General features: G+C 44.4%; 2 protein-coding genes across 2 annotated transcripts; one reads left to right on the top strand and one right to left on the bottom strand.

Annotated features, from left to right (window-relative positions):
• Positions 1 to 7,157: 7,157 nt before the first annotated feature.
• CCR75_008008 (uncharacterized protein) lies at positions 7,158 to 8,256 on the top strand (the record flags this gene model as incomplete). Its single annotated transcript, XM_067966063.1, has 3 exons — positions 7,158 to 7,787; positions 8,052 to 8,114; positions 8,173 to 8,256. The coding sequence occupies 3 exons, from the start codon at positions 7,158 to 7,160 to the stop codon at positions 8,254 to 8,256; spliced, it is 777 nt and encodes a 258-aa protein (XP_067815869.1).
• Positions 8,257 to 8,859: 603 nt separating this feature from the next.
• On the bottom strand, positions 8,860 to 9,771 carry CCR75_008007 (uncharacterized protein; the record flags this gene model as incomplete). Its single annotated transcript, XM_067966062.1, has 1 exon — positions 8,860 to 9,771. The coding sequence occupies one exon, from the start codon at positions 9,769 to 9,771 to the stop codon at positions 9,175 to 9,177; it is 597 nt and encodes a 198-aa protein (XP_067815860.1). The 3' UTR covers positions 8,860 to 9,174.
• Between the last annotated feature and the right edge of the window lie 1,161 nt (positions 9,772 to 10,932).

Raw genomic sequence — 10,932 nt, 5'->3', positions numbered from 1 at the left:
ACGCTGATTTTGCAGCAGACAAATCCGATCGTAAGTCGTTGACAGGTGCAATTACGATGTTATATGGAATGATTATTACCTGGACTTGCAAGAAACAAGGTGGCGTTTCATTGTCGACAATGGAAGCAGAATTTGTCGCCGCTTCAGACGCGGCTCGTGAGCTACTTGGAGTCCGGGAATTGCTGCAGGAGTTGGGGCTCGTAATCTTGACCCCCATGTCAATGATGGTTAACAATCAGGCTGCCATCAAGCACTTGGAGGGGGAATCATCACCTGCAAAAGCAAAACACATTGCCATAAGGGTCAAATTTGTGTGTGATCAAGCGAGACGTGGTATAATATCTCCACAATACGTACCTTCGGACAAGATGGTTGCTGACGTGTTGACGACGGCGCTGGATTCGCACACGCTTGACAGACTGCGCGCTCTTTTGAACCTGCATTAATCACAACACGGCCGAGAAGGAGTAATGGAAAATGGTTTTTATGTGGCTTACATGACAGCGGAGGAATTTCGGTGATGGGCGACTGTTCGCGGCTACGACGTCAGTGAAACGACCGCGCTGTGGTTAAAGGGTAACAATGTAGGGAGGTATAGGAATACATATAAGAAATCAGTAGCAGTTTCAAATTTACACTCAAACAAAGAGGTTGGTTTTCTTACACAGGAATATTTATAAGATCCTTACGCGTGAACAAGATATTCCGGTCACAGCAGTAAGCACCCTAAGCGGTATGCTGTGGAAGTGGCTAGTCATGACTTAGGGACTTAGTAATGCCCGTGCGACATTTAAAAGCTGTGTAACCAATCTGTTGAGATCGGTGCGAGATTTTGCACCGAGCTATTCTGAGTGACGTCATAGTTCATAGCAGAACCATGAACGGAAGTCGGACGTTGAAGTACATCGTACCCACGTCCGAAAGGTTCTTACACTCATGCGTAAGCACAAGCTGTTGGCAAATCACAAGAAATGTATACTATAGCAGCCACGCTCTACTTAAGCGCACACTTTCGAGTACCGTGAGGAAGCGATTTGCCCGTCTTCTCTCACGTGCAGTGAGGTAGTTGGTGGGTGCCTAAGCGGCCTCACCCTACGGACTAAGTACCGTAATGCAAGTGTCGTCACGGAAGCGGTAATCCGGCTTTGCGTGCGCACTTGTTAACCCGAATTCGCTGCAAACCAAAAAAACACTCTTGGGTGCATTGTGGATAAACACAGTGTACGCCCGGATCCAGAAAAGATCAAGGCGATTACCGATAGGCCTGTGACAGGCGATGTAAAGGGACTTAGAAAGCTCCTCGGTTTAGCGGCGTACCTGCACAAGTACTCATGCAATTGTGGCGAAATGACAGTACATCTCTCTTCTTTGTTAAAGAAACTTGTAAAGTGGTCATGGAACGCTGATTGTCAGCGTTTCATCAAAGGTATCAAGCAAAGCTTGATTCAATCGCCAATTTCTGGCGACTGCGGACCAAGACCGACCTTTTCATGTGGTCTGTGACGCCAGCGATTTTGCAATCGGCTGTGCGTTCATACAATATGATACAGACGGCGCAGAGCACGTCGTCTGTTGTCAATCGCATCAGCTTCAACCAGCTATACGCAACTATGCAGTGCATGACAAGGAATTCCCTGGCATGAAATACGCACTGGCTAAGTTTAGGATCTATCTCTTGGGAGAAATACCGTTCATTGTATAAATGGACCATGCGTCTTTACGCACGGCCGTAAACAGTCCACACCCTCGCGAAAAATGGCGAGATGATTGTCTTTTTCGCAGAGTATAACTTCTCCGTGGAGTATAAACCAGGACGACTTAACGTCGTCGCTGATGGCATTCGCGCCGGTCTGGCTTTAAGCCGGCTGCGCAAGTCAACAATGAGTATAAGGCCACTGTTGCAACAATAGGTGTTCCGTCGTTATCATTACTCGACGACGTTAGTAAAACTTATCAAGAAGAGAAGTATTAAAGGGTTGATGGAATACCTTAGAAATCCATCCCAATAATCCTTAACAGGGTTGTCGAAATTATATATATCCTCGACAGATCGATACACAACACGCAATGGGCAACTATATTTCAAAGCCATTGCTGGCGATACACCTTGTGTGGTCATCTCCACCATAATGAATTGCGTTCACGCATCAGGTATGAGTGCCACGATGACCTATCACACTATATGTCGCGACTTCTACTGGCCACGCCAGTATGAGTTCGTCCGCAAATACATACGTGCTTGCGAAGCTTGTCAACGGGTGAAGCCCAGTGCTTCATCCTGTGTTCTGTTACAACCTCTGCCTGTCCGGGCTGAGTGAAAACATTCTGATGGACTTCGTCTTCATATTTTTTCGAAGACGAACATAAGTTAATACTATATTTGTTATTGTTGATCGTTTCAGCAAAATGGTACATCTTGCTGCCGCCCCGGAGTCGACCACAGCCAAAGGCTGTGCTCGTTTCTTTGTTGACACGATATTTCTACTCCATGAGTTACCCCGTGAACTGGTCTCAGATCGAGACCCTAGATTCACGGCGGAATTTCGGCAAACTGCGTTGAAATCACTTGGAACACAGTTGAAAATCGCAACATCTGATCATCCTGAAACAGATGGTCAGACGGAGCAGGTATACCGTATTCTCGAAGAGATACTTTGGGGGTACGTCCACTCTTTTAAGAGTTAGAGCGAGCTCTTGCCGATGGTAGAACTTGCCGTCAACAACTCGATGCATGCTATGTATATCCATTTTGTTTGAGAGTGACTCTTATTAAAGGGGGAGGGAATCGCTCGAGCGTAGAACCTCCTAGCTCTTGCTCAACACGCATTAGCTAAGGTCAATGCGAAGAATACCAACGTTGATTTGATTAACATTGAAGTGGACAAACTTAGTAATAGCGATAACGTTATTACTGACTTTGAAAACGATGCTAAAATACTCAGCATCGAAAAGAATAATACTGGTAAGAACAATAATGCTCTCACTATTGAGAAGAATGACATCTCTGCAGTGCGTACCGGTCGAACTGAAGACAAAAGCACAACTGAGTCAGCAGTAGGATTCCTGCTGGCTAGAGAAGCAGTGGTCCGTTTCGTACAGGATTCCATTGCTGATGCGGTGGACCGGTGGAAACTTAACTATGACAAAAATGAATGGGCAAACGATCTTTCATTTGAAGTTAATGATCTAGTCCTACTTTCTACTGTAAGTGTACCAAAACATGTAGTGACCAATGTTGACAGTAATGAATAACTGCCCAGGTTTATCGGCCCGTTCCGTTTACTGCACCGCCAAGGCAGCGCGTACACGATCGAGCTGCCTCATAGGATGTGAACGCATCCTACGTCTTACGTTGGACGTCTCCGCTTGTACTACCAGTACGGGGCTTCTTCTGGTTCCTAATCAAACTGGAATGGTCTAAGGCGTCTGCCTAGTTTGTGAGAACCAAGCGTTGTACTACATCCTTAAAGGATGAAATATTTTAACGAGCTATCACCAGCTCGTTTGAAAGAGACTGATGTGTCAGTTTGTTCGCCAGTTGATCAGTCGCAACCTGCGCACATTTTTTTTAACTGGTCACGAGAAATATTATCGACCATCACCGCTAACTCGCGACGACGGGATCTATCGGAATTTTTTTTCTTATAAACAATGGAGGACGTGATCCCCTTGACTCGAATTCGCCTCGTTCGCCGAACCCGATTTTCCCTCCTCCTCCACATCCATCGACAGATCCGAGTGGTGAAAAGCGTTTTTTTGTTGAACGCTTCTCGAACCACCGTGAGGTGAAAGGGGTTTGAACGATTATCTCGTTCGTTGGCGAGAGTATCCAGTATGATGTGTTTCACAGAGGGTCTCATACTTTAGAAAAATATCGTGAGGAACCTCGATGGGCAAAGGATTCGCCGCGTTTGGGCAATTGCACGAATAGCAATTATTGATAGAGTATTTATGTATTTGCACGCAGTCGTGCCCAGAAATTAATGTACGAGTTTGTAAACTCTTTGCATCCAAGAGCTTGTCGCAAGCTGCGCTCTGTTCCTATTCTACAAAAGCCACACGGGTTGCTTCAGTTCTAGCAACGACAGATTCGTATATGAGCAAGCTCATAATCAGGTGTGCGTGGCAACGCATCGGCTAAAGCGTTTTGCTTTTACGAATTATACTTTACCTCGAAGTCAAAACTGCAAAAGGATAAAAGACAACGGGCCATCCTCTGCGAAGGATGATGCGACAGAAACTCATTGCGCAAAACGTGTGTTCTGGATGATAATTTCGAGTTAATTTGAACACCCGAGCTCATCATTCAGTAACCATTTACGTGTCACTCCACGTGCGTTTAAATAGCATAGCCCGAAATGCCTTTACTTATCGCCAACAATGTCATTAGCAACATTTAGTGAAGCGATAACGCAACGGCTTCACTCACTAAACGTTTTTGTGTCACTCCACGTGCATTAATTGGGCGTAGCCTTGCTTATGTTGGCATCTCGTCAACAATGTCGTTATTATCATTCAGTGTGGTGCCATCTCGGCTGACCTAGCTCGGTGGATTTATGTGTGCCACTCCACGTGCATCAGATATAATTCATCCGAAATGACTCGGCTCAATGCCAACAGTGCTTTCAGCATTCAGTGATTCGTTATCACAACGAGCGTCACTTTATGTAGCACGTGCCGTTTCACTAACAGTCAGCGATCTACGCACGAGACTTATGTCGTTGACATTGGAGTTAAATAACACAGACTATCGAATGTCCAGAACACCAACAGGCTCTGTCAGTGGCTTGCGCCAATAACGCGTTTGTTGCCTAGCAGATATGGGCTCATAATTCGCTAAGAACACTGCGCGTGGTGCCTAAGGTCTTAGACCTATAATCAAACCCTGGCTCATGTCGTTCGAGCCAGACCAACCATCTTTACAACAACAAAAAATAAAAAAACTATTAGCTTATAGTTCTATAAGTCACATAGGTTTTATTTTTAATAGGATTTACTTCAAACATGTTACAAAAAATGAGATCTCCAAATCAAGGACAAGACAGCGTTCAATGCGTATAAAGTCCAAAAACTTTACGCCTAAGTTTACCGGGAGTTTAAGTACAGTGACAAGAGTCATGGTCGCTTAGTGAACACCGATCGAATTATCCGCATACGTTATAAGCGCCTAAGAAAATCGCTGATCCCTTCAAGACAATGACGTCGGGCACTATTGCAAGACGCTCCGAAGTCGATAGAATCGACCATGGCTTATCGAAACCCTTCACAATCGCATCTGCGACTATCAAGCCTGGCTTGTATCAAGGATCCGTGCCATTTAGGCATAAAGCTCATTGAGCCTAAGCCCTAATTATTCCACCTCCTAAACATTTAACAGAGCCAAGTTCTTTCCCAGTTGGGCGACTCGCGTCCACCGAGAGTCAGCGTCCTCCCGCACCGCACTAGATTTCTGGTTTAACGTGGGGCTAATACTTTTTCGAGCCTTGCGCAGGTTGCACAATGGACACGGCGCAGCCTCGTGCTTCCGCACTTGCAAACATTAACGGATGTTTACGTTTCTGTCCAATAGGGTGGGCTCTGTTTTTCTTTTCTCAGCGAGGCCAAGGTCTATTGGTTCTTGGTTCTTAGGCAACCAATGCCTTTAAAGTTGAACTCAGCACTCAACGCAATATGCATAGCCACTTGAAACGTTGCGTGGAAACGAAAAAAATCGTTCTGGCCACTTCCGTACGGAGACCTTCTATGAAAATGGCTTCTAGAACCGCCTGTCTGGTAATGGGTGAAGCAGCACAGCATCAATCATAAAGTTTCCGAATCTAAGTAATAGTCCGCTAGGTGTTTTCTATCTTATACCTTGACAAATAGATAGAACCGTGAGCGCACGCGGTTTGCCTGACTATGCAGGGAGAAAAGAGCTGTTTTAGCTTTTCCCACGTGAAAAAGCAATGTCTACATACGTGCTACACACTCTCTGTCTATACCACCGAGTTAAGATAACGTATCCAACTCGCAGCTGCTCCGATTAGTTCATAGCCGAGCTTATGGCCATTCTTCTCTTTGAGTAAAGAAAAATATTTTTTCATTCCTTGCCTTCAAATGTCTTGGCACTAAAAACAAGAGGGCGAGCCCGAGGCTCAGTATCAGGTACTGGTATGTACCGAGTGGGCATTGATTATTTCCAGGATTCGTGGAAACATGTGACCAAGTCGGGTAAGTGCTTGGAGTGCCTCAGAGCTAGTAGGGCATGACTGCAACGCGATTGAACATCTTCGAAGTGACCACACGAACATCATTCAATTTTTATCACAAAATTGAAGTGCAAATGTTCGATCGAACATCTCCGAAGTGACCACACGTGTAACGGGCTAAAGTTGCCCTAGTGTTTCACAGTCCCCATTAAGTACATTTGGTGTACAAAAAGGCACAGCAGGCTTCTTTCTCAAAGGGCGATGGCAACAACCAGCGTGCGAGACGCATGAGTTCTGCATCGCATATGCACCGCCTATCTTGAAAGATTCGAAGACAAAATATTGCCAATAGTGCTTAAAGGTGTCCTTGCAAGAGGTGTGTGCAACGCTCCATCTATTTAAAAAGAGGGTGCCCAAAGAAGAAGCGGATCCCATCACAACAAGCAACTGAAAGAATTGAGAAGCGCCATACCAGAAAGTGCGTAATGTGCCACCAATTTGGTCATAATCGTAGGACCTGCCCGAGCAAGGACGCATGATTGTTTGCTTCGTTATCTCTAGTATATAGTGCATGATAATTAGAGTTTTTATTCATCCAAAACTGGGTTTTTCACGCCATAAATACAGAATATATATTAAAATTAATGCGAATGATTTAATACAAGTTTTTAGTTTCCTTCGTTCTATAGTGAAGCTAAATAACAACGCCTTCAATCATATCTTTATATGATTCCAAGCTTAATATGCTCGTACGTATATTATATTTTTTTATTTATTAATTATTCTGGTATAATTTTTATTTTTTTGATTATTTGGTATATTTTTTATTTTTGATTATTTTGGTATATATTTTAAATTTTCAATTAGTATTTTTATTGTTGTTTTAAAAAAATAGTTTCGTTTAATAGCTCTTTTTCACCCTACCTACTTATTTCGCCGATCAATTGCCTGTCATATCGCTTAATAGCTATGACACAATACCATTCGCCTCAGGTGGGCGTAGACGAGTTGCACGAAGAGTTGGACACCACCCCTGTTCACTCAGCGGCCAGGGATGGTCGAGTCAGCGATTTGCGCGAAATATTGCATATTGATGCCTCGCAGGGCATGACACTCGACAAGTACGGGCTTACGCCGCTGCACTGGGCCTGTGACCGCGGGGAGGCGGCTGCGGTGCGCCTGCTACTACAATATAGCGTGGACGTTAACGCCGTCGAAAAGCGCATGTTTAAGCGGCGGCCGCTTCACTTTGCCGTGTTGGCAAGCTCCGAGGCGACAGTGCGCGAGCTGCTGGCGCACAACGCAAATTTGCTGGCCCAGGACTACCGCGGATGGGCGCCAATCCACGGTGCAGCTTATAGCGGCAATGTGGACTCGCTGGCTTTGCTGCTGGACGCAAATAAGAGTATCGCTTCGCAGCTAACGAAGAAGCATGAGACAGCGCTTCATATTGCGGCTGGTCGAGGACGCATCGAGGCCGTTGAGCTGCTTTTGAAGCATTGCTCGCAACGTGAAGCTGATGAGGGTTTGCTGGCAATGGAGAACGAAGAAGGACTCACGGCTGCGCAGGTTGCGGCTCGCAACAAATATGAGGACATTGTATGTCTGCTTGGCTAACAACTCTGTTTGATTTATACGCTTACACTTTATCAAACGAAAATTAGTTTTCGTTTGTTTCCAAGTCAAAAGTTTTTCTGAGATCGTTAGCTGTGTTTTGTTATGTGGACAGGCGAATATTGTCTAATGAGGTGATGGACTGTATATCGAATTTAAATTTGAAGGTGTAGAAGTGGTCACTACCCCCTAAATGCCACAGATGGATCATGCAAATCATTAATTTTTTTTTTCAATCTGTGAGAAAAGACGCCATCCTGGGGCTTCGGACAAACTGAATTTGGTGGTGGACGGGCTCAGCATATATTCTTCGTAAGTACATGAGTAGATTTCTGTGCTTCTGTGCATTTATGCTGGGGTGAGGATGTAGCTTGCAAACTGGAAAACGTTTGATGCAAATATTGCGCTACTAAACGAGGACCACGTTCACGAAGCTTCGACTTTGAAAAACTAAGCGTGCATTGATTGAGCCAGTGGTAGCGCTTGAAATTACGGTGATTGGGACGGCAAAGTAGTCTATGACATGTTGGTGGTCGGTTCGAGCAGATGTTGCGTTTTCATTAAAATCACAGTACCTTTCGATCCTGTTACAATTCATGATTCAATTTGTAAAAGTATATACAGTGCGTCGTACCCTATGTTAGAAGCGTAAACAGAGAACAATTGGTGGCTTAAACTAGCTGCAACGATTACAGAAGGACTGTAAAGACAAAATCGTTGAACAGATTGGGCAAGCATTTAGCTTGAAGTTACGCACAGCATGGTCTTTAGTTGTTTATCTTCAAGTCCAGGAAAATTATCGTATTGAAATAAGTAATAATAAATGTCGCTTGGATACAATTCCTATACAAAAACATTTTTTCGAACAAAAAGTTATAGCAATTTTGCTCATTGTTCTTGCATAACACCGTCAGATTCTGCATCACATGCTTGAAATTGGTGAGTTTTTTAATTTCCTGATATGACGATCGACGTTTTATATTGTGCATGATATCCTGTACAAGAACATAGATTAGCTCGAGCACCTAAATTTTGGTGAAGCTGGGTGCGAACCCTTTTTGTGTAAATAAGTTAAGTTTTATTGAAGAGATGCAGCTGATCTGCTACATGATTAGATGCCACAACAAATTTCTATGTTCGTGAATTACAATAGTAGGACTGAATTCCAATAAATAGTGTCGAGATTGGCGGCGAAGATTTGGTGAGAAATAATCAATACGCTGAAGTTGGGGAGCCTTCCACCTTCTCATTAAGAGTGAAAGCAGTATTGGCCACGAATGACCACCTCATCTGGCCTACTCCGTCAAGCCTGTTGAATGTCTCCTTTGCTAGGGTGATTCTAGTCGCTGCGTTTTTATTTATTGACCTTCCATCACGGTTTGGAAGAGATGGAAAGCATTATAAACGATGTCATGTCGAATGGCTGAACTTGGCGCTTGTTTCGCTGATTGATGCACCGGGATTCACGATGGAGGCGCAGACCACGCAAGATGCGCGACTCGGGTGTCCCTGCCATCGACGTGAGATGCGGCTTTGCCCGTAGCGTTGTTTGATCAATTGCCATACTGTCAGTGACGGCCAAATCACTCCAGCATCGTATGCCTTCTTCAAGCCGTTGTTTTTTTTTCCTCGAAAGCATGTTTTCGCGCAAGGTGCGGTGCAGTGGCAAGCTGTCGATTAAGCACGTCACCGAAGACGAACGTAATTTCGCGTCCGCGCTGCCAAGATCAACATCATTGATCGTCACCATACATTGTAAACGGTGCTGTTCGTGCAATGCCGGCTCATTGCTGTCTTCGTCACCAGAAATCACCGCCGCTCGCGAGCGCTTACACCGGTGGTGCATGCCTTCTACAAAAGGCGTCCAGTCGTCCACGGCGCATCGTAAAGAGCTTTCGGTACTAATTCGGTGCGCCGAGGCTTCCGTGGCCAGTGCCACAAGGTCGTTGCACGCACGAGATCGTTTCATCATTCACACCCAATTGCGCGCAATTTTGATTTTTCGTGCAAACTTGCAACCTGAGAAAAAACGAAAATGAACGTTTAAGAAGCGTGCACCGCATTGCCCACAGATCAATGGGTTAAAAAGGCCAGCCAGACGACAAGACCCAATCGCAGCATTCCCCGAACCCGAACGCAATTGAACTACTAAGTTGAACCAGCAGAATTGAAACGGCCCTTGCAAGCACAGAAATAGCCCATTTTTTTCTTGCCACCACGTGGATTGTAGAAATTTTTCTGGCCAAGCGGCTACTTCAAGCATCACCGAAGAGACGAGGCAATTCGTCCATTCTTACATCAACTTCATTTTTATGTCGTAAATTGCGGGACAGGACAAAATGTTGAAGAAGGTTGTCGACCACAGTGCCTCATTATCTTCTTCCCTCATAAATCTATATAAAATGATTATGTCCGCCTACACCAAGACGAGACAACGAGTGCTGAACTCTCGGAATGCTTGTCGGTCCAACCAGCTGAGGAGTTATAAAGTTACTAGGAGGCTAAAGGAAAATATGTTCAGTTAGACATTAACTGCATACTTGTAAAAATCGTCACTGGTGTACACGTCTGCGATGCAAAGCAGGGTTGTGTCATAGATACAGCGCTCATAGAGCTTGTGTGCATTCGTTTAAACCTTCAATGAGCGCACAACATTGCCTTGCGAAGTATATATGCCGCTGTCGTTTCACTTTGATTAAGCTTATTATTCAATGGTATTTACGCTCGTAGGGGATTGCAAAAAATAACACGATACCGAATCTGCCAGCTCCAGGTAGTCCTCCGAACGAATACTAGACAATTTATCTAATCTCGATTACATTACGGTGCAGCTTTGCTTTTTTAGCATCGAACGAAACGAGCAAGATGGCAAATCAACATACTCTTAAGAAAAACGTGATTTGTTGAGAGCTCCACCAAGCAATAAAGATATGCATCGTCTAAATTATCGTTAAATAAGCTGTGAGGGCACATGTTGGAAAGTGCAAGCTCTAATGTAACGGGGTGTATCGTTACATGAAATTAACACTTAAAGGTTGTTAATTAATATATTATCTAAAAGGTAGATAATATTTGGAGGATATTACTTTATATAGTAAAATCCTGAATTCTTATCCATAAATAGGTATAG

This window comes from Bremia lactucae, linkage group LG16 (assembly GCF_004359215.1).
Source record: "Bremia lactucae strain SF5 linkage group LG16, whole genome shotgun sequence".
Classification (NCBI taxonomy): Eukaryota; Oomycota; class Peronosporomycetes; order Peronosporales; family Peronosporaceae; genus Bremia; species Bremia lactucae.
Note: the sequence above shows the minus strand (reverse complement) of the source record. Positions and strands in the feature narration are given on the sequence as shown.